The 23423-nt window shown below is 36.3% G+C and overlaps 1 protein-coding gene across 2 annotated transcripts in view; it reads right to left on the bottom strand.

Annotated features, from left to right (window-relative positions):
- The window catches only part of ASB3 (ankyrin repeat and SOCS box containing 3), a 117120-nt gene that overhangs the window by 40902 nt on the left and 52795 nt on the right, over nt 1-23423 (bottom strand). For both annotated transcript variants that reach the window (XM_077772356.1, XM_077772355.1), the window contains exons 4-5: nt 2254-2366; nt 1536-1671 (exon numbers count right to left, since the gene is read on the bottom strand). In XM_077772356.1, coding sequence (XP_077628482.1) covers nt 1536-1671; nt 2254-2366 — 249 coding nt within the window. The remainder of the gene's footprint in view (nt 1-1535; nt 1672-2253; nt 2367-23423) is intronic.

The following is a 23423-nucleotide window of genomic DNA, read 5'->3' on the forward strand; positions in this document are numbered from 1 at the left end:
ACAAAGCAAAACAAAACAGGTGCATAGAATTTAAGAACAAAGCAAAACAGAACAGGTGCTTAGCATTCTGGGAGCCAGACTCGGCATGAGGAAACAGTCATTAAGGTGCTGTTTAATCTACTCTATTTTATTTTTAATATTAGTTACACACTGTAATTGGAAGTTACATTGGAACTGGAGGCCATAAAATGAATTAGGACAGCCTCAGGAAGACTCAACATAAAAGAAGAGGAAACGAGGAAGTCACATGAGAAGGCCTGCTTCCAAGCCCTCATTCTGCCAGGAAATACTTTCTAGATGTTTGGCAAGGCACTTGCCAAACACTCAGGGCCTGGGATTCTTAATCTAAAAAAGTACATGTTTAAATAAATAATTTTGGAGACTCAATATTTGTAACAAATATCTTAATTTGGCACTTCATGTGTTCTTTGCTCCAGACTACAACTTGTGCATTTAGAGGTCTGTAAGAAGAGTGGATGTTTAAAAACATGTGCTTTGCTGTCGAAATAAACTTTTGTTTTGTATATTTGGAGGCAATTTATTAAAAGCCTAGGTATTGGGGTGCTTGGGTGGCTTAGTCGGTTAAGCGTCCGACTTTCGCTTAGGTCATGGTCTCGCGGTTCGTAGGTTCGAGCCCCGCGTCGGGCTCTGTGCTGACTGCCAGCTCAGAGCCTGGAGCCTGTTTCAGTCTGTGACTCCCTCTCTCTCTGACCCTCCCCTGCTCACGCTGTCTCTCTCTCTCTCTCTCTCCCCTAGAAATAAATAAAACATAAAAGAAAAAAGAAAAAAAAGCCTAGGTATTATAGACAAATCTAAGAAGCCTAAGTATTTAAAAAAACTTTTTGCCTAGCAGCAAATCTGGTGTATTTCCCTTCTGCTATTCACTATCCATGCTTCATCAGGTTAGTACTGTGAGTGCACACACAGTGTTTGGAGGAATCTAAAGTCCCTTACATAACACAGGTTTCTGGTCACAGAAATGTCATACAGGATAAGAATGCCACCTCAACACCATCTCTTCTGGCAATGCTGAATGTGTAATGATCGTCACAGAGAAGCCCTTAGCAGGGTTATGTTGCTATTAACATAATAAACAGTAAACATGCTTTCAAATAAGCCCGTTTAAATAATCACACAATCTATCAAAACATACAACTCAAAACCTTAGTACAGAAAATAGCTATCTAATAAATTAATTAAGCTTATATAGTCTTGTGCCCTAGAAAGTTGGAAATGCTCAGGTCCCCAATAAGAAAGAACAGCCCTATCATTCAACTTGCCAATAAACCTGCTTTTGTGATAGATCATTATGTTCCTCCTCAGATAAATTAGTAGCTGTGCATCCCATTATGTTAGTAATAGACACTTAGTAACCAGGCATATCAATCAACTTGTATGTACTATTATTTACCACTAACATAAAACCATAAATTGCACACCCTGATTTATATCTGGTCAAGAACTGTACTTCCTAGGAAAATACACAGTTAAAATTGAAGATCTTAACAGCGCAAAGGCTAATGGATTCACCTTACCCGATGAAATAAGTATGCTCAAGCTTTCTAGCTTGCCATACTGAGCAGCCACAAATAAAGGTGTGATTCCAAAGTCGTCCTGGAATTCCTTGTTTGCTCCTTTCTTAAGGAGCAATTTTATGATCTCAGCATTTTCCTAAAGCACAGATTCATATTTTAAACAGGAGAAAACAAAAATAGAAGGTATCTCTTTCCTTACTGCTACGTTTTAGGGTTTTTTCATCCTCACTAAAGGAAAACTTTTTTTTTAATGTATTGTTGAATGGGAAAGAGGTATTAAACAATCAGATTATTCTATACATTTAGCTAGCCCATTAAACAGATGAAATCTTGATCTCTAAGAATTATATTCCTTTTAAAGCCTGCAAAACTAGCTTACTAGCCCAAGCACTAAGGAGTTACTATGGTTTCTAAACACACTGCTGTAAATAAAGTAAATCACTGCTCCTTATTAATTTATATCCTAAATAGTCTGGTCTCTTAACTATGCCATCAACATATGAAAAACTCAGAAAACCCCTGACGCCCAAAGCTGCTGGAACTACCAGAGCAGTTGGCTTATTCAGAATGATCATTAGCATTTAGACTGCCTTTTCTGTACTGGACTAACCATCATAAATCACAGGCAAGTAGGAAGCAAAAACTGTATAGAACTGTCATTTTAAAAGGGTAAAACACATAATTTACATGGAAATGAAATAATAAATTCAGAGGTTACCTGAAAAGTAGCCTGATGCAAAGCGTTCCATCCACACATAGAATGGGATCCATTAACATTTGCTCCATATCGAAACAACAGCCTTAACACATCTATATGTCCATTTTCAACAGCTGCGAATGCAACAGTCAAAACAATTATTGTCAGTACAAAGGTTTGTAGGACTGGGCACTTTGGTGATGTTCTCATCACTTATTCACCCTGGAACTCACAATGCTGTGATCATTCCTATCAAGAAATCAAAACACATACTCCCTATGCAATCCCACAACATTTATCACAGTTGTCTTAGCCCAAACCTATTAACGTATACGTCCTTTCTGTGAACAAAATTATTTTCAGAAACATTTAAAAGATACAGAGAAAATGGAAATAAGAGGCAAACATTTATTCTCTCTGCTAATAAAGACAATGTTTCTATTTAGTTAAAATGCATTTGGGAGAGAGATCAGGAGAAACAGGTCAGAAGAAATAGCAGTCTGAAGAAATAGTCACAAAGGGATTGAAAGGATGGCTGTCTTTACCACTTGACCACAAATGACAATAGTCACTGCCTAACTGAAAAAGCAATATTGCAAGTTCTGCATCTTAGGTACTTTTTACCATCATTAACAATCATTGTTAAATGATGCGTTTGAATCAACCAATGAAAATATGGTAAAACGTTGCTTGTTTGAAAAGGAAACCCCAGATAACCTGGAGTATTTTTAGAGAAATGTGTATTACTTAATGGCTCCCAAGTTGCTGCTACAGAAGATACTTTGAAGAATAGCTTGCATACCTATAGGTTCCTAAAAATCATGCATCCTTTTACTAATTCCACCAAAGTATTCTATTTTCTTTTACATATCTAATTTAACATTATCCCAAGCTAAGTGTTGCCTAACATCAGGTACATAAAATAATTTACAAATCTTATCTTGTGAGGAAGAACACAGGTATAATGTTACTAGGTTGGTAGGACAAATGAGTGGGACTAAACTTTCCAGAATGTCATCTACCACAAAACAAAACTGTGCATTGACGATGTCATTGATTCTGGAGGAAATAATGGAAAAACAACAACAACAAAGAACGAGAACGCCAGAACAGAGGTATACAGAATTTAATAAAATAAGTACACACACACATACACCATTAGCAAATAAGGCATGCTGTGACTGATGTACATGTGAGGACTTGGAATTATCAGTTTGGAGAAATATCAGTATCAGAAAGGTCAGATGTGATAGGTATATCTGACTTCATGTGCTTGGTAATGAGAAAGGAGGTTTGAAAACCAAGTATGAATGTTTTATTTCATTTCAAGTATATATTTATTCCTTCTATTATACTTGCAGGTAGGAAGTGAAAATCAACAACTCCCAGTCAAAAATTAGAAAGGTGCTAGACTTTTAAAGGAAGAGCCACATTTGAAAAATGCTAACATAAAACAGGAAAGATAAAATACTTGAAAGTAGAAAGCAAAAAATGATAAATGTACTCATTATTACTGAAGATAAGTAACATGCCACTGATACTCTTAATTTTGCATACTGAATTTATACCAAACCTAGTTCCCCCACTAAGGACTGTCAGAAGCTTTTTAGTTAACAATTCTCTTATCCTGGGAAGTTTTAGAAACGTGTGGTTCAGAAACCACAATGGTTGAGATAGTACCACTGTAGAAGAAATGTAACATATCTTATTTCAAACTCAACATTCAAGGGTATTTTGTCAAGGAAAGAACAACAGTTTTTCTAGTGAAGTTATTTTTCTATAATCAATCTAAAGTCAATCTATTTTGGGAGGAGGTCAAAAGAAAAAAGGAAGAAAATCAGTTTCATATCCAATTCATATATCATTATCAGTACTGATAAAAATCATTCTATAGCCAGTTCCTGAGTTGAAGATTATCAGGTTTTCATCAGAGATGTATGAAGCAGGGTAAAAAGATGTTTGTTTTTCATGAGTTAGGCTGACCTTATAAATATGAAAGTCAAAAAATTTTTTTATTATTAAAGACACTATAGTACAGAGACAGAAATATTGTTTTTAACATCACAAGCACGTTAAAATATGATGTCTGCATCTCTAGTGAAAACAGTTCCCAATGGCAGAGTGAAACCAATATATGGAGTATTTTTATCACTCTCACTATTCCAAAATAAAACAAATTTAATGATTAATATTTAAGAAACAGTGGTTCAGAAAACTGTACTTAGAGGGGCGCCTGGGTGGCTTGGTGACTGACTCTTGATTTCAGCTCATCATGATCTCAGTTTGTGGGAACAAGTCTACGCTGATAGTGTGCAGAAGAGCCCACTTGGGACTCCCTCTCTCTCTGCTCCTCCCCTGCTAGCTCACTCTCTCTCTCTCAAAATAAATAAATAAACATTGAAAAAAGGAAACCTTAAAAAAAAAAAAGTACACTCAGAACTTACATCTACTCCTGAAGTCTCTCCTTTGTAAAAAAGGAATTAACTTATTTTTCTTTATTTAACAAGTTACCAAACTGAGGACGGAAGGTGGTGCCATGAGGTATCAACATATGTTATGCTTCAATAAAAGTTTATATAAGAAAAAAGAAACAGATTTGAACTCCCTATTTGCTGGCCTCCTAATCCACTAAGAACGTATGGTCCTTAAGGAAAGAAACTGTTTCATTCTGCTTATATGCCTAGTGCCAAATGCAGACAGAAGACAGGAAATAATAAATTGTTGCCTGGATGAATGGGGGAAAAAACAAAATCTAAAAGAAAACAAGATTTTCTCTTTTTAAGAACACATCTCTTTCAAAACTAAATAGGCTTCAGAATTACACTTTGGGATAGGACAACAAAACTGGTACTAAACTAGCCTTCCTGGGGCGCCTGGGTGGCTTAGTCGGTTAAGCGTCCGACTTTCCCTCAGGTCATGATCTCGCGGTTCGTGGGTTCGAGCCCCGCGTCGGGCTCTGCACTGACTGCCAGCTCAGAGCCTGGAGCTTGTTTCAGTCTGTGACTCCCTCTCTCTCTGACCCTCCCCTGCTCACGCTGTCTCTCTCTCTCTCTCCTAGAAATAAATAAAAACATTTAAAAAAAAAAAAGATAAACTAGCCTTCCTGCCACCAACTATTATACAAGTGAACAAATATGGAAGTCAACTTTCTCTGGCATTAAACAACAGGCAGAACATTGTGATCCCTGAGAGACGGAAAACTCATGAGGTGAGCCCCAAGACCACCTCAGCTCTCTGCCTGGGGATGTTCCTTAATTGTGGTGCAGTGAGATGAAGGCCAAGCAGGGCACAGGTAAGGTTGAGGAAAAGGTACTCCAAGAAAGGAAACAGTCCAAGCAGAGAAGATCAGCAATCCACTGAGCTAAGGAGGCATAGATTAGAGTTTAAACGGTTGACATTTGTGGTACAAGACCCCAGAGAAAAGGGATCTGGGCAAAGGAGAGGTCCTGCTGTGAAAGTTCTCTAAGAATCCTCAGCTGTGGTCTAGGCTGCACATGCCCAAGGCAAGACAAAACTCACAGAACTGCGGAAGGATTAAGAATGGAACAGGAATAACTGGCGATCAAACAGTACGGGAGGCAATGGAAATCCGAGGAGTTCTGGCCAGTCATGGTGGTAAAACAACAGGATACCTCATCGACAGCCAAAAAGCAGAGCCCTGGAAGTAAAAACTAAGTCTGAGAGTAAGGCCTATTCTGGACCTGCTCTAACAAAGCCGAAAATAAGCCCTGACAAGATCAGGAAGGAGGCAGAAGTTGGGAAGTGAGAATCCTGCCAAATTACAAGCAGTTGGGAAAGACCTTAAGCTCTCCACAGACACAGTCTAACATAAAACCAAACCTAAACAAGCTGGAGGTTATATGTCAGTAAATGAATTTTTTTTTAAAAAAAAAGGAAAACAGGGGCACCTGGGTGGCTTAGTCGGTTAAGCGTCCGACTTTCGCTTAGGTCATGATCTCGTGGTTCGTGGGTTCGAGCCCCGCGTCGGGCTCTGTGCTGACTGCCAGCTCAGAGCCTGGAGCCTATTTCGGATTCTGTGTGTCCCTCTCTCTCTGCCCCTCCCCTGCTCATGCTGTCTCTCTCTCTCTCAGAAATAAATAAAAACATTAAAAAAGAAAGAAAGAAAGAAAACAGGAGACAGGTCATCTCTGAAACAAAACCAGCTAAACAGAATTGACAACATAAGAAGCAGTAAGTCACGCAAACAGATGGAGGAGGAATACTCCAAAGAGAAGAAACAAAAAGCTTAAAGGCCATGAGGGAGCAAAGGGTAAGCTGGAGAAGAGCAGGACCACCGATGGGCTGACATGTAAGACAGGGAGAGGAAAGAAGGCCAGAGAGATAGGAAGAAGCCAAATTTTGTAGGGCATGGCCAGAAGTGTTAATTAATTGGTTGACTGATTTGTTTGTGTGTGTTTATGTTTTGAGGAAACCATGAATTTTCAGCTAGAACTACTCAAAGGAAAACAGCTCTCTCTTCAGCCTTGCTTGTGAGCACAGCCTAGCCCCTCCTCCATGTGTTCTGGCCACACACCTTTTATCTTTTTTCAATGGTTCTTTCCACGCTTTCAGAATGCCACAACTAAGAAAAATGTTCACTGACCAGATCAACTAAAGCAGATCCCCCATTTCTTTCTATCATAATGTCCTATTCCTATCACTTACATGAGATTGCAATTATAATTCGCATGTATACCTGTTTATTCTAAATTCCCCATAAGATCTTCTAATCTTCCCCATAAGATCATAAGACTTCTTCACTACTATATATCCTCAGCACTTAGCAAAGCGTCTGACATAAAAGCCACTCGGTAAATATTTGCTAGGACACAGAAAATAGAAGAATCTTTATATTGACTGGTCACTCAAAGAGAAACACATCATCACAAATTCTTAAAGAATAGAAATGAGCAAAGGGGAAAAAGATACTAAAGGTTGAAACTAAGCAGGATTCTTGAGGTGAAAAACAGATCTTTGCTATTACACAGGAAAGATAAGCCTGCACATGACTGATGTTAAAATGGAAGTAATAAAGTCTAGAGAAGTATTTACTTGTAACTTATAAATTAAAAGAGATAGTCACATAACAAGCTCTTTTATTGCTATAATCAAAATTTAAACAATAACCTGTAAACATATAAAAAGATGATCAACATCATTAGACATGAGGGGGATGCAAATCAAAACCATTAGATGCCACTTCACACCCATTAGAATGGCTATAATCAAAAAAGAAAGACAAGTACTCATAAGGATGTGGAGAAACTGCAACCAACCTCCATTGCTGGTGGGGATGTAAAATGGTCTAGCCCCTTTTGTAAGTCCAGAGTTCCCCAAAAACTTAAACACAGGGTTATCATGACCCAGCTACTCCACTCCTGGAAATTTCCACAAAACAAACTAGAAAACATACATACATCTACACAAAATCTTTTATACAAATGATTACAACAGGATTATTCTTAATAGCCAAAAAGTAGAAAGCCAAAGGTTCATCAAGTGAAGAATGGAGAAATAAAATGTGGTACTTCCGCACTTTTGAGTATTAAGCCATAAAAAGGAAGGAGGTACTGATATATGCTACAACATGAACCTTGAAAACTTCATGCTAAGTGAAAAAAGTTGGATGTAAAAGGCCACATATTGTGTGATTGTATGAGATGTTGAGAATAATTAATTCCATAGACACAGAGTAGCTTCATAGTTGCCAGGGCTGGGGTGGGGGGCGGGGGAAAGAATGGGGAATGAGTGCAGGGTCTCCTGTAGCCGACAGTCTCTACATTTTGTACTTTCAGTTTACCTCTGGTTCAAGCCAGAATGTTTCTATCAATGCATCTCTTTTTAAAACTTTGTGGGTCTTCTGTGAATATTCTTAGGGTTCTCTTTAAATAGATAAAACCATACTCACGAAGCTCTCTGAGATAAGATAAGCCCTTCTCTGCCCTGGGCTTTTCTGCTGAGGAGCAACATCCCTACCCTTCTTAAAGCCCCACTGTCTGACTGGGTGTGCCCATAAATCACACCCTAAAGTCTTTGGAGACCTTTTGCCTGACCCTTATCACACACGGACTTTAACAAAATACTTTACAATCATACTGGAGACTTCATTTCTGCATCGTGTTTTCTTGGTCATGCCCTGGATTTGATATTTGTTTGGAAGCTTTAATTTAAGTCTTATTAATTTAAGCCTTTTGCTCTTAGTGGAGGCTGAGAACTTTCAAAACAACACGTCTTTCCTTTAGTTACCTCTCCTCTCACTTTTTTCCCAAAGTACTTTCCTTGCTTATTTCAAAGGAAAATAGTCACCTTGAATATAGTTATCAGAACTCTTTGGCTCATCAGCATTAATTAAAATATGAACCACTGGGGGAAGAGGGGATTTAGTAAGAGATGTCAGATTAACAAGATTAGCAGGTTTGAAAGGAAAAAAATGAATTTAGATCCAAACTTTTCACCACACAATAATCAAAAAATAAGAAAATCAGAATTGCACAATTCTCAGATTTTAGCAGAAAAACATTCTAAACCTTACTGCCACAGACACAATCACAAAGTAAAACATAAGGGGAAATAAGTGCACAGGAAAATAATAATTTTCAAACTCAAAAATGAGCTTAATATAAAGAATTCATAAATCAAGAAGGAAAACATGAAGAAACTTACAGATAAGTGACAAGAATAGACAAATTTATATTAAAAAAAGTCCAAGTAATAAACAGACATGGGAAAATATATAAACATGGTAATATTTTTTAAATAGACAAATGTTATGCATACGGTGTCCTTTTTCATGATTTAATAAGGTTAATATGAAAGTGTAATAAAATGCTTATTTTTTATTTAGTACTCCTTCAACTGATAATTTGTCATGAGGAAAACTTTCATAGTTATTTTCCAAACATGAAGTGACTAGTAATAAAATAAAAAGGCTAAACAACTATGTTAATACCTTCAGTAGACTAATACCTAGAACTATAACCATTAAGATAGGATTGAAATGTAAAAAAAAAATACAGATTAAGGAAAAATGTAAATTGGATATATGATGTATTATATAAAATATAAAGTGCCTCAGCAAAGGAAACAATCCATAAAACTAATAGGCAACCAACAGAATGGGAAAAGATAGTTGCAAATGACATATCAGATAAAGGGTTAATATCCAAAATCTATAAGGAACTCACCAAATTCCACACACAAAAAACAAACAACCCAGCGAAGAAATGAGCAGAAGATATGAACAGACACTTCTCCAAAGAAGACATCCAGATGGCCAACAGACACATGAAACGATGCTCAGCATCCCTCCTCATCAGGGAAATACACATCAAAACCACACTGAGATACCACCTCACGCCAGTCAGAGTGGCTAAAATGAGCAAATCAGAAGACTCTAGATGCTGGCAAGGATGTGGAGAAACGGGCACCCTCCTACACTGTTGGTGGGAATGTAAACTGGTACAGCCCCTCTGGAAAACAGTGTGGAGGTTCCTCAAAAAATTAACAATAGAACTCCCCTATGACCCAGCAATAGCACTGCTAGGAATTTACCCAAGGGATACAGAAATGCTGAGGCATAGGAGCACATGTACCCCAATGTTCATAGCAGCACTCTCCACAATAGCTAAAACATGGAAAGAGCCTAAGTGTCCATCAACAGATGAATGGATCAAGAAGATGTGGTTTATCTATACCATGGAATACTACATGGCAATGAGAAACAATGAAATCTGGCCATGTGTAGCAACATGGATGGACCTTGAGGGTGTTATGCTGAGCGAAATAAGTCAGGCAGAGAAGGACAAATATCATATGTTTGCACGTATAGGAGGATTAGGAGGAACTTAACGGAGGACCATGGGGGAGAAGAAGGGGGGAAATGGTGGGAGAGAGGGAGGGAGGCAAACCATAAAAGACTCTTGAATGCTGAGAACAAACTGAGGACTGATGGGTGTGGGGTGAGGGAGGGGGGAGATGGGCATGGAGGAGGGCACTTGTGGGGATGAGCACTGGGTGTTATATGGAAACCAACTTGACAATAAACTATTTGTAAAAAAAAATAATAAAATAAAATAAAATCAATTTTTTTAAAGTTTAAAAAATATATAAAGTGCCTCTTTAAATTATAAAATGTCTATGTAAATTTCTGTATCGATTACATAAAATACCAACCCATAAGAAATCACAGGGAATTCTTAAAGATACAAATGTGTAGGATAAGGGACAATTTCTCTTTCTTAAAATCTGTTATTGTTTATATAGTAAGTAAAAATAGAAAAAACAGTATTTGTGGCATCTATGCTGTTAATATGGATATCTTCTTTTCAGCATATATCTATTATTCTATCTCACTATTAACAATTTTTTTTCAACTAGATAATGGTATTTCAAAAATTTGTACAGTAGTATTTTGGAGGCTGGCATATTCCAAAGTCTCCAAATTTTTCATCACAAGATGACACCTCTGCTGTTGTTGTTCAAGGCCACAATCTTCAAGCTCATTTTAGTATTTGCCTTTAAACAGAATTTCGACCCAAAGAACAATTCAAAACCACATTTCAATACCCTAAGACAGAAATTCCTATATAATATGTGTGTGATGACTCAACCTTTTTACATCATTTCCCTATAAGAAGATTTCAGATTCTATATTGCAGCCTAGAGTAAGAACCATATAGAGAAGGCTATGGAATTCGTGAAACAACACTGAAGGGACAGAAAGATGATTCAAATGTCTGGAACACACTCCTGCTTCCTCATTATGATCAAAGATATCTCTATGTGTAGAAAAAGCCAGACCTCTTAAGTCATCTTTTAGGGGATAAAAAAGTATGTCTTCATCTATCCATTAGTTTCTGTTCTGTAAACAGCAAATAAATATATTCTGTGGAGGGTCATGAACTGAAAACTTTTATCAGTTGGATTCTATCCCCACATGTTTTATTTAGTCCACAAAGTTTTATTTGGTTTTATTCTTTTGCTTTGTTTTATAGTTGAGGCAACATTCAAACACTGGGAAATTTCACATTAAAAAAAACCCCAGATATCCATATTTGAAGGGCCTTGAAATAGGCAACACTGGGCTAAAGCAAAGCAGTAGCTGTCCCTTTAGACTGTCTTTTACTTTCCTCAGTAGTTCCTAATGTTCTCTAGGCATCAGCACTTATAATCTACCTTCTGGTCCCAGTGAGCTTTATCATCCAATTTACTTCCTCCATAATAATTACCTATGACCAGTTTTATTGGTTTAAATAAACACCTTTACCTTTCCTCTTCCTCAACTATATAGATCTTGTCAGCCAGTCTTACAAACATACATACTATTTTCTTATCCTCAAAAAAGGAGTCCAAAGCCCATAATCTTCTAGCTTTCCATGGACACAATCTGTACAATCAGCCATTCATTTGCCAGATTTTCGTCTCTTCCAAAAAACACAACTGGGCCTATAAGGGAGGCAGAAGCTGTTAACATAGAACCTTTATGATCTTTCCTGTCCTTCTATTTCCTGTTCAGGTTTTCACTAACTCTAAACACACTTTAAGATCTTAGACTGTTTAATTAGTATCATTTATTCATTCTCTCATGTCTCAGTAAGAGTAGGGTGCAGCTACTGACAATAACAAATCCAGAAAGATTTAAATTCCAAGACAACAAACTGCACACTTTCTGCCTGGCCATATTGGGGTTATAAATACTCACTGACTTTGCATTCAATAGTCACCAGTGACCACAACTCAAATATCTTCCTTCCCATCCAACAACAACAACAAAAAAGCCCTACAGTCATTTCAAAGTGAACACTCAGTTCAAAGATTTTCAAATTTTGTCCATGATCTTATCCCAGCAAAGTCTGAATTGGAAATTAATTTCTATACACCTAAATTTGGAATGTAATTCATAACATGTGTATGTGTTTACTGTCACCATCAATCATATTCCAGAAGCCTATTAACGTTTTCTTGCAAAATACTCCAGTAACTTAATCATTATGGTAAGGCTGGAGAATTACTTACTTGAGAGAATGTTATTATTAAACCATACCTATGTATTTCTCTGCAGCATAGGCACTAAACTAAAATTTGTTTCTCTTCCTGAACAAGGTGGTAATATCATCTTTCTTTGATTTAGAAGCATTTCCACAGTTCAAATGATTCTGAGCAGAGAAACAGTGGTTTGTGGATACTGACAAATAAACCAAATTTCTACCTGATACTAGCATGGCCATATACATGAAACATATCCTATATTTTGAGTAAGAAAGAGGAGGAAGAAAGGAAGGAGGAGGGGAAAGAAACTACTTCATGAGTGCAAATAACTAGGACCAGACATTTCAGCAGTAAGTACTAAGTACTAAGTCCCCTGGTATCCTTTAGTATCATATTTTACCATGTATGTACCAACAAATCTTCAATCAGAATCTTCAAGTAGTATGTGCTCACATGAGCATCAGTAACGCACACAATGGCGTCTGGAGAACAAGGAAAATTAACTCTTGCAAATGTTATCATGTCCTTTTAGAACACCATTAGCATTCCTGGCAGATGTTTATGATTGGTAGCCACTTTTCCATCCAAGATTTTGTTCTAAAATCATTGAGCAGGTAGCAAACAATACATGAGGTAGAAATGCTGAACACTATACTAAAATAAATAAGGGACAAATAAAATAATTATAATACAGAGACCTTAATTTGGATCTTGATTTCAACAATGTGAAAAATATACATAAACATATATATGACAATAAGGGAAATTTGAACACCAGTTGGATAGCTGATACTGATGAATTACTGTTAGCTTTGAAAGCAATAATAGCATTGTGGTTGCTCTTTAAATAAACAACTTTAACTTTTGCAGATACACATGTAAATACTTATGTGTTAAATTATATGATGATTGGGGCGCCTGGGTGGCTTAGTCGGTTAAGCGTCCAACTTTTGCTTAGGTCATGATCTCACGGTTCGTGGGTTCGAGCCCCACGTCAGGCTCTGTGCTGACTGCCAGCTCAGAGCCTGGAGACTGTTTCAATCTGTGACTCCCTCTCTCTCTGACCCTCCCCTGCTCACGCTCTCTCTCTCTCCTAGAAATAAATTAAAAACATTTTAAAATAAATAAATAAATAAATTATACGATGAATGGGATTTTCCTTCAAATTAATGGAGTGGAGACAGTGAATAGACCTATAACCAAAGTAAGATTTACCCTAAAAACTAATGAAGTTCAGTGTCAGGGACATGGCGATTATAATTTTCTCTATACTTAAGACTGCCACAAATTTTGAAGAGAATTTCAAATGAGAATTCCTAAAACATTCTGAAATATTCCTAATGTGCACAAATGTGAATTTAAAACATACCTGAATAAAAATCTAACTAAACACTCTTACTTATATACAATGGAATAGTACTCAGACATAAAGAAATGAAATCTTTCCATTTGCAACAACATGGATGAATCTAGACAGTATAATGCTAAGTGAAATAAGTAAGTAAAGAAAGACAAAAACCATACGATTTCACTCACATGTGGAATTTAGGAAACAAATGAACAAAGAAAAAGAGAGAGAGAGAAAAAAAACCAGACACTTAACTATAGAGAACAAACTGATGGTTACTAGAGGGGAGGTGGGTGAGGAGAATGAGCCAATTTGGGGATGGGAATTAAGGAGTACACTTAGCATGATGAGCAATATAGTAATGCATAGAATTGTTGAATCACTATATTATACACCTGAAACTAATATAACACTGTAGGTTAACTATACTGGATTTAAGATAAATTTAAAGTTTAACTCAAAATGGATAAAGGACCTGAATGTGAGACGGGAAACCATCAAAACCCTAGAGGAGAAAGCAGGAAACAACCTCTTTGACCTCTACCGCAGCAACCTCTTACTTGACACATCCCTCAAAGCAAAGGAATCAAGAGCAAAAATAAATGATTGGGACCTCATCAAGATTAAAAGCTTCTGCACGGCAAAGGAAACAACTCACAAAACNTTAAAATTTTTAATTTAATTAAAATTAAATTATTAAAATTTGAGTACCTCAATCAAACTAGACACAGATGAAGTGCTCAAGAGCCACACATAACTAGTGATTATCATACTGGAAAGGTAGATATACGACATTTCCAAGTTCTATGGGACAGCATTGGTCTAGACATTAGAATTCAACTAAACTATTATAATTTAATCTAGAAAACTAAGCACATCTCTCTAAGATAACTAACTGGCAATGGACACAGGAGGCCAGGCCACCAGTTGTGGCTCCTATGGCGTGGGGTTAACTGTTCAAGGACAGAAAGGAAATGAGTAATTCTAGAACGTACAAAAGTACTGTGGTTCCCACAGAGAGAAAGAAAGCAGAATCATAATGATCTGGTATTACACTGGCATTCAACAGAGATCAGAGCCCAAGGATAAAAAATAAGGATGAAATAAAACACCTCAGTTTGGAAAGCAGAGCTCAAAGTGTCTGGGACACATAGAGATATGGGAGAATGGCTTTCCTCCCTTCCATACAAACAGGAATGGTCTATAAGACTCCAGCTGAGACTGGAAAAAAGAAAACCAGGAGCTGTGAGGGCAGGGACAGCGTCCCTCCCACTAGAGGTTATGTTATAGTGCTGCAGAAGCCTGAAGAGTAAAAGTCTAAGAAAACAAGGATAACAATTCCAATACTTTCTAGGGAGACAGTTTATATTGTTGAAGAAATAAGTTTCTCCATTTTCTAAATTAAAGGGAAAAAGAAATCAAAAGAAACAATCTGGGGGGGTTGGGAAGGAGTATAACCTGGGAAAACATCCTGAGTAACAAAATACTTTTGAAAAGAAGAAATCAAGAAACTGAAAAAAGTCTTTGACCCATATAAAACTTCAAACCAAAATCACAATTTAGTTGAGGCATGGGGTACATTAAGTGAAGTCCAAAGCCCCAGATGAAGACTTCGGGAAGGCACAAAATCAACACAGGATTCTCATTTGTGACAAATAACGGCAGATCTATACATTTCTAACTAGAAAGTCAATTCCTAATAGTAAATAATGATCACCATTCAATACAGCATTCATTAAAGGACAGATTTTTAAAAGAGGAACTTTTTAAAATGTAAATATCCTACTGAATATTCTTTTGGAAAAATGCCTAATGTAATTATTCTAGGAACTACTGTATACCAAGGGCAAATCACAGTGAACTGAGTTTTAAATTTATAAGCAAGAAATATATTCGTTCGGTTTAAACCTCAGATTTTGACAATAATTCTACTGAGAAACATCGCGGTCAGCGAGGCTGAAGTGGACAGTTCAACCACAAGCTGTCCATCTTCTCTTGAATAGCAGGAGGATGGTGATTTCTGAGGCGGCAGAGATTCACCTAGCCATTCTATTAGAACGTTTGATTTATATATGTATTTTTAACTGTATCTACTCTTTTTAAGTTCTACATCTACTCTATTCTCCATTATGCACTTCATTTTTCTATCCAATTCAATAATAAAATAATACTCCTATTGTACATCTAATATGCATAAAACTTGTTTTATACATTTAAAACATTCAAAAACGATTTATCTACTGCAGTATTATTCTGGTCCTGTGGTTACACTGACATCTGGTGGCACTAGGAAAGAAATTAGATTGCAGTGACAAAGGAATTTTCTTTTTCTTTTTTTTTAATAGCTAATTTATTCTATATGACTTCAGAGTTGATGTTTTTCCAAGGCTTTATCTATACTCAAGACAGCAGAAGTATTAAAATACTATACTAACTCCAATAATAACAAACATTAGTTACAATCAGTGACATTCTTGAAATAATTCACTTCGGTAATGTGACTGGCAAGGACGCAGAATTTTTTCAAGAACCTCACTAGGTAAGTGGGACTGCCCACAGTTATTTATTTCATAATTAAAGTTTATAATCAGAATGGTTATAAAGTAAGACTTTCCCACCAAGATCAAATGCATATTGTTTGAAACAGAATAGATAGAATCCCATGTGTCTTGACCATGAATCTTTAGTCTGAAATGTAGTATTTTATTGATATTTAGAAAAAAATTTAAATATTTAGAAACCTTTAGAAAAAAATGTAACTTCATTATTATCATAAAGTTACACTTCTTTCTTACCAAGTTTCTCATGTCTGTCCAATGACTAACAAGCTTAAAGATATACACTAATGGGAAAAACCATGACCTCAAGGGCAAAATCCATCATGTTAGGAACATAACAAAAAGTTGTGGTCAACACTCCAATCTAACTCTAATGTTGCCACTGACATGTCTCATAGTTTCTCACAGAATGACAGAATTCTAATGGCCAGTTTGACATTTAGGTCCATATACAGAAAAACACAACCCTCAACCACATGAAAGTATTAGACAAAAACCTAAAATTCTACCATCTTATTATATATTGATAATTCTTCCATGTCTCCTTAGCAACACAATCAAGACAAAGATGTGACTTAGAGAGCATACCCCTAAAATCACATCTTCTAGAGCCAGAATACTGAATTCTACCACCTTCTGTAAGTATCCAATTCACATATTTTTTTTTAACATTCATATAACAGTATTCTCCTTATAAGAACCACCTCTGTAAGTATGAGCTCATGTTATGGCTTACAGAAATAACTCATTAAAGAGTTCCTATCAGAGAAAAAGTATATGGCAAACTATCCTTCATCCCAAGAACTTCTATTTATATAGAAACAGCACTTCTATTTCAGTCATACTAACCAGTGAAGACCATATACAATTAGTTGGTCAAGGGCAATGATAAGCATGAAGAACGAAGAGACAATTGTATTAACTATGTATGAAGTCAATAAATTGACAGCCACACATGCATAACGCACAGCAGTGATACTCAATATGCAAACTGTTTGTTCCCAATCCTCAACCAGGTAAGTTTTGAGCAGAATGTGAATCAATTATGTCCCTAAGCATACTGTTTAGTTCAGCTGACATTTTTCTTAATATGAGACTTCTCTGAGAAAAGAAGCAGTGGCTTGAGTACTTTATATCAACAAACTGACACTTTAGCATTAGTCAATGGTATCGAAAGAGAACAGAGATTGCACTGTATGGGTGGGACGCGGGTTGCAGGGTAGTCCTCCTAGGTCTGTTTCTACCATATGCTAGAATATTACATTACTGCAAAATACTGAAATCGAGAATTTTTGTTTTACTTTAAAAATTAATATGGACTGTCAATTTTAATACTGGACCATAAATTTCCCTTATTCTTCTTAGAAAGCATTCCTTCACTCTTCTTAGAAAGCATCCAAAGGCAATTAGTCTAAAAATCAGCAGAGAAAATAAGAAACATAAATACACTCTCCATTTTTAGCAAAACTGGGATCTAGCTGAAACTGCAGACCAAAAATAGTATGAAAGCTTTTGAAAGAAAGGCGGTTAATCTTGGGTGCTTAAGGCAGGAAAGGGAGAGAAGATGTCTCAGCTGCACATCTTCCAGAAAGAGCTACAAAGTAAACTCTTCAAAGGTAAGAGGCTCCTCTGAGTTGCAAAACATAAATTCCCAGCAGAGGGATAGAATTCATGAACTAACAGCAGAGCAGCTCTGGATCCAGCAGAAGTTCAAGAGTCAGAAGATCCTGGCCTAACATGGAATCATACAAAGAAACTATATTTGCAACAGTAGTCTGTCTCTGCGTCCACCGAAGGAAAGCTGCATTGCAAAATCCCACAGATGCCTACATCCACTGACTGGTAAAAAATAATAGCTAAATGAACTCAATGACCAAAACCCCTCAGTCAAAGGGAAAACCAGCTAGTCTGAAATGTGGCTCTAGCTCCTTTTTATTAAAATCTCCTGAAAGTAACTGATCACACAAAAACTAACATTTCTAGATAAGTTATCACAAAGGAACAAACAAAAATCCATATGAAGTTACCAAAAAAGGGAGAGAGAATTACAGGAAAAACTATTAGACCCCCCAAAAAACCCCTCTTATCATAAAAATACTGCCACCAAGTAATGAAAATTATAACTAAACCTTTTGCTATAAACTTAAAAAAGAAAAAAAGTTAACTTAAGGAAAAAAGGCATATCACTAATATATAGGAGTTAAAGTAAAAGATGGCTAGATGATAAGAAATTATGTAATATAAACTTGGAAAAAATCAATCATAGAAATGCAGTTGAAACTGGAAGAAACACTATAGAGAATAAACATGTGAAAATGAACACAGGGGATTTAAAAAAAAAGAAAAATAAAGTTAAAAAATTTTAAATGAGGATTCGAGAGGGAATAGATATAAAAACAGATGGAATATCCAACATATGAATAATTGGAGGCCAGGAAAACCATCATACTAATAGAACAGACAAATATTTAAAGATGTAATTCCAAACAGAATTACCAAAAATAAAGAACATCTAAATTATATTTGAAGGGGTCCCTGGCTGATTCAGTCAGAAGAGTGTGCGACTCAATCTCTGAATCGTGGGTTCAAGCTCCATATTGGGTGTAGAAATTACTAAATAAATATAAATAAATCTATTGAAAGGGCACACCATGCCTCAGGAAAAAAAATAATATAGAACCAACATGCAAAAATACTGTCACCCCCCCCCCCAAAAAGAAAGAAAGAAAATTAGGTTGGCCTCCAACTTCAACTCTAGAACATAATAGATTACTATTTAAAAACTTCTTAAAGAAAGTATGACCCAAAGATTATACATCTAATCAAACTCCTGGCCAAATACAAACCATTATTCAATTATGAACCTGCAAAACTCAAGGAACATTATTTCCATGTTTCCTTTTAGAGGACCCTATTAAAGGAAGAATTTACTTAGCCAAGTAAGGCTAGGAAAGCCATGGCAAAGTAATTGGTGATACATTTCTAAGCTATTTAACCACAGAACTAAGAATAAAATTAAATGAAGAAATGAACCATAACAGAACAGAATATAAAATGTTACTTTCATTAACATGCAACTCTGATATAACCAACAAAGATGGGAACTGAAGAGAGGGGAAAAAAGTTATATGGGGACAATGTAAGGATAACAATTTCCTTGTCTTTAAAAGTTAGAATCGGGGTGCCTGGGTGGCTCAGTTGGTTAAGCATCCGACTTTGGCGGAGGTCATGATCTCAGGGTTCGTGGGTTCGAGCCCCGCAACGGGCTCTGTGCTGACAGCTAGCTCAGAGCCTGAAGCCTGTTTCGGATTCTGTGTCTCCCTCTCTCACAAAAGATATTGTCTTAAAACACAGAAGAGTAAGAAAGTTAACAGAACATGAACTTAACATTTTTACAAATGCCTTTTGGTGAACACGATACTTTTGATCTGGGAAAACTTAAACTCACATTTTCAAGAATTGCCCTCAGGTAAAAATGGTTGCATTACAATCCCTGAATAGTAATCTTTCCATTGAGAAATCTAAGAACCCAAAGATAATGTTTAATATATATTAAACATACAAATTATAAACCTCAAAATTGTTAGCCCCCCAAAAATTAGTCCTACCAATGATCACTGATTCATGACAATACTAGTGAAAAGTGAAATATGCTGTGGTTTGTTCAATTCTGGAATATATCAGCAGAGTCAGGGTTAAAGAATATGCCACATGAGCTTAAAGCGTGACACGTTTCAGAGTTAAATATTGAAATACGCAGCCTCACATAACAGTCTTTATAAAACGCTTTGTTCTTATTAAGCGCTCCTGCTATGTTTAACATTGAAGGTTACACAGAATAAGCAGAGACAAAGAAGAACAAAAAATGGAAAACAATCAATCAAAAGCCAAAACTGCATGCTGTGCGGTTCCCATAAAACTTGTTCTGTGAAGTCACTTTGGATTGGATTTGAGACTCCAATTCATCACTGTTGCTTTATATATAGCAAAATAAAGAGAAAACCTATGTGCTATATAATTAGCTGGGTTTTCAGTTAGAATCTACTATATTTATAAGTAAGGATATTCTTATTCTCAAAGCAGTCTGACAAATCTATCCTTAGAATATTTACTATGTATACATTTATGAGGCAAGAGGAAAGGGGGTGGGGAGAGAAGACAAGGGTAAAGAAAATAACTTAAGGGAGAAGATTTAATAAATTATAAACTTTAAACTGCATGTTAGCAAAAAATGTTCAATGACACATGGAAAGATAAGGAGAAACTTCCTGAATTTCCCCTTTCATGTGAGGTTTTCTCATTTTGATTCTTACTGCTATCAAACTGAAAAGTTCCCTTTCGAACTCATTTTTATAAAATCATGGGGACTTGTGTTTAGAGAAAAATGTCCTCATTATAAACAGTGGAGGAGTAAATTTGCATTCTATATTTAGCCTTCAGTCACACTCAAACGTCACTGACATCAATGACTTTTCCAGTCACCTCCCAAGTTTTTTTTGTTTTTGTTTTTTTTTTTAAATATTTTTATTTATTTCTAGGATAGAGAGAGACAGCGTGAACAGGCGAGGGTCAGAGAGAGGGAGATACAGACTCTGAAACAGGCTCCAAGCTCTGAGCTGGCAGTCAGCACAGAGCCCGACACGGGACTTGAACCCACAAACCGCGAGATCATGACCTAAGGGAAAGTCGGACGCTTAACCAACTAAGCCACCCAGGCGCCCCTGTCACCTCCCAAGTTTCTGTAGTTGTATATTCATTTCCTATCCCTTGATCCTCCAGATTTATATTTACAGCTTCCAGCAACAGTCTAGGTGGTAAACGGGCCATCAGAACAGGTACTACAACGTGCCTGACAATATAGCTTCCCCTGGAGCTAGAAGACAACATATTTCAAAGTTACAGCAAAGAACAGTTTTGGAAGACAAATCTACAGATGGTGAAGGAAGCTACACTGGGTGGGCAGTTCCCCCCTTCCTCACTTTATTCAGCTGGTCCAGCCACTGTTCCTCATCAGAACATTAACATCTATAGTTTGTTGTAAACCTTGAAGTGTCCTACATTTTGTTTTAATAAAAAAATCTCTTCCATTATAGATTGAAACATGGATCACTATGGTTATTTGAAAGAGGTAGATACAGGTAAGCAAAGCAGGTTGCTCAAGATTATCATATTTATGGGGCAAGAAGACATGGGAGCATAGATCACATAACTAAAGAGTCCAATGTCTGTTCTTTGACTGTTGTTTCTGCAAAAGTTAAAGCTCTACCTTTCCTTTCTAAAGAAATATTCTTACTTCCAAACAAGGACCTAATAACAATTGACAATGTACTTGAATACATAAAAGTACCACATGTACTATATCTCCTCGGGTTAACCTCCTGAGTAAGTCCAATTATTTTTTGCATTAGACAATACAAAACATAATTAGAATAGTCAGTATGCTGCCAAAGAAACTAAATAAAACCCATTACTAAAAATAAGAGATATGAAGTTATTCACTGTTTTGAATTCTTAGCAACTGTTCTTTCATTAACATAAAAAATTCTAAGTTAACTATATCCTAAAATAGAAGTCACTAAAAACTCTGCATCTCTAATTTTCTCCAAATACTTATAAGTAGGCACAATACTGAATTTCATAAACCGTTATATTTATGAAAGTGTAAACTAAATGAAATATTTTGAAAGTGTAAACTAAATGACCAAACCAGCATTTCTCAAACAGTTCCATGGAACGTTAATGTTCTTTGAGATTTTTCTAAGTGTTCCACAAAGAAAAGGAATATTATGGTCAAATACATTGCAAAACTCTGGGTTAAAGTTAAAACAAGTGCTGTTTTATAAAAGGAGCGAGAGAGATTTTCATTCCCCTAACAATTTACTAACTGCCACCATACACCAGGCCTGATCTGAGTTTGGAAGTTACCACAGTGAACGACATAAAAACATGCCTGCTCTCATGGAGAGGACAGCCAATTAACAAAAAGGCAAATAATACAGTAAATGCAGTCAGTGAGAAGAGCTATGAAGACATTAAGATGGGATGTCAGAGTGCAACAGATACTTCTCTTTGGACAGACACATTAAACTACAGAACAAATGTGTTGTTGTTTTTTAATTTGCCTACATGGGGGGATATAGTACATGGTATTTCCCAAGCACAGGTTGATCAGGAACACTTTTGTCAATGAACATCTATTAACAGTTCATCAAATCAATTCAGAAACTGTTCTTCTAACCCATATGCAGACAATAGCAGGATCAAGACTCAGATACGGCTAGCTCTTCTGATCCTAAATACAGTGTTTTTATGTCTTCTTCATCTGCATAAAAGCAGATATAATAATAGTACATATCTTGGAGAATCATGGTAAAAATTAAATTAGCTAATTCATATAAAACACCTGATACAGGGTTTGGGATACAACACTCTGCTCAATAAATGTAGTTACTGTTAATCCAGTTGCAACACACATCTTCCCCTTTTATCCCAACGTGACCTGTATTGCTTTCTTTTAATATCTTGAACACTTTACTTCTATCTCTTTTACAGAACTTAATTAATTTGTTCACTCCTCTATATGACAGACTTCTTTTTTTTTTTATTTTTTAATGTTTATTTATTTTTGAGAGGGAGATGGAATGTGAGTGGGGGAGGGGCAGAGAGAGAGGGAGACACTGAATCCAAAGCAGGCTCCAGGCTCTGGGCTGACAGCCCAGAGATGACAGCCCCAGAGATGGGGCTCAAACTCAGGAAGGATTGAGATCATGGCGTGAGCTGAAGTCAGACGCTTAACCGATTGAGCCACCCAGGTACCCCTGTATGGTAGATTTCTTACAGACAGCAACTCACTCCAATAGAGACTGCACATGGCTAGGCCACAATGAAAGGTTATTATATAGTTATATACACAATATCCAGAGTAGGTTAAATGTGCATGTGAAAAAAAAACATATAAAAAGCAATCTCTCCTCTAAGAAATCAAATGATGTTACGGCAAGGTTTCTGTGAAACATCTTCATAAAGATACATTTCACATGTTCAAAATACTTTATTATAATTAACAGTACCAGCAATGGGTCATATTCTTCCTAATAAGATACACTAAGATATCATTTCATTTCTTTGATATTCCTGCTAGAAATGCATAACCAGAACACTATCAAGAAAAAAAAAATCAGACAAACTCAAACTGAAAAACAATGAACAAAATGACCTAAACTCTTCAAAAATGTTTTTAAAAAAAAGTTGGTGATGGGCATGGAGGAGGGCACTTGTTGGGATGAGCACTGGGTGTT

Source organism: Crocuta crocuta, unplaced genomic scaffold (assembly GCF_008692635.1).
Source record: "Crocuta crocuta isolate KB4526 unplaced genomic scaffold, BGI_CrCroc_1.0 scaffold830, whole genome shotgun sequence".
In the NCBI taxonomy this organism is placed as follows: domain Eukaryota; kingdom Metazoa; phylum Chordata; class Mammalia; order Carnivora; family Hyaenidae; genus Crocuta; species Crocuta crocuta.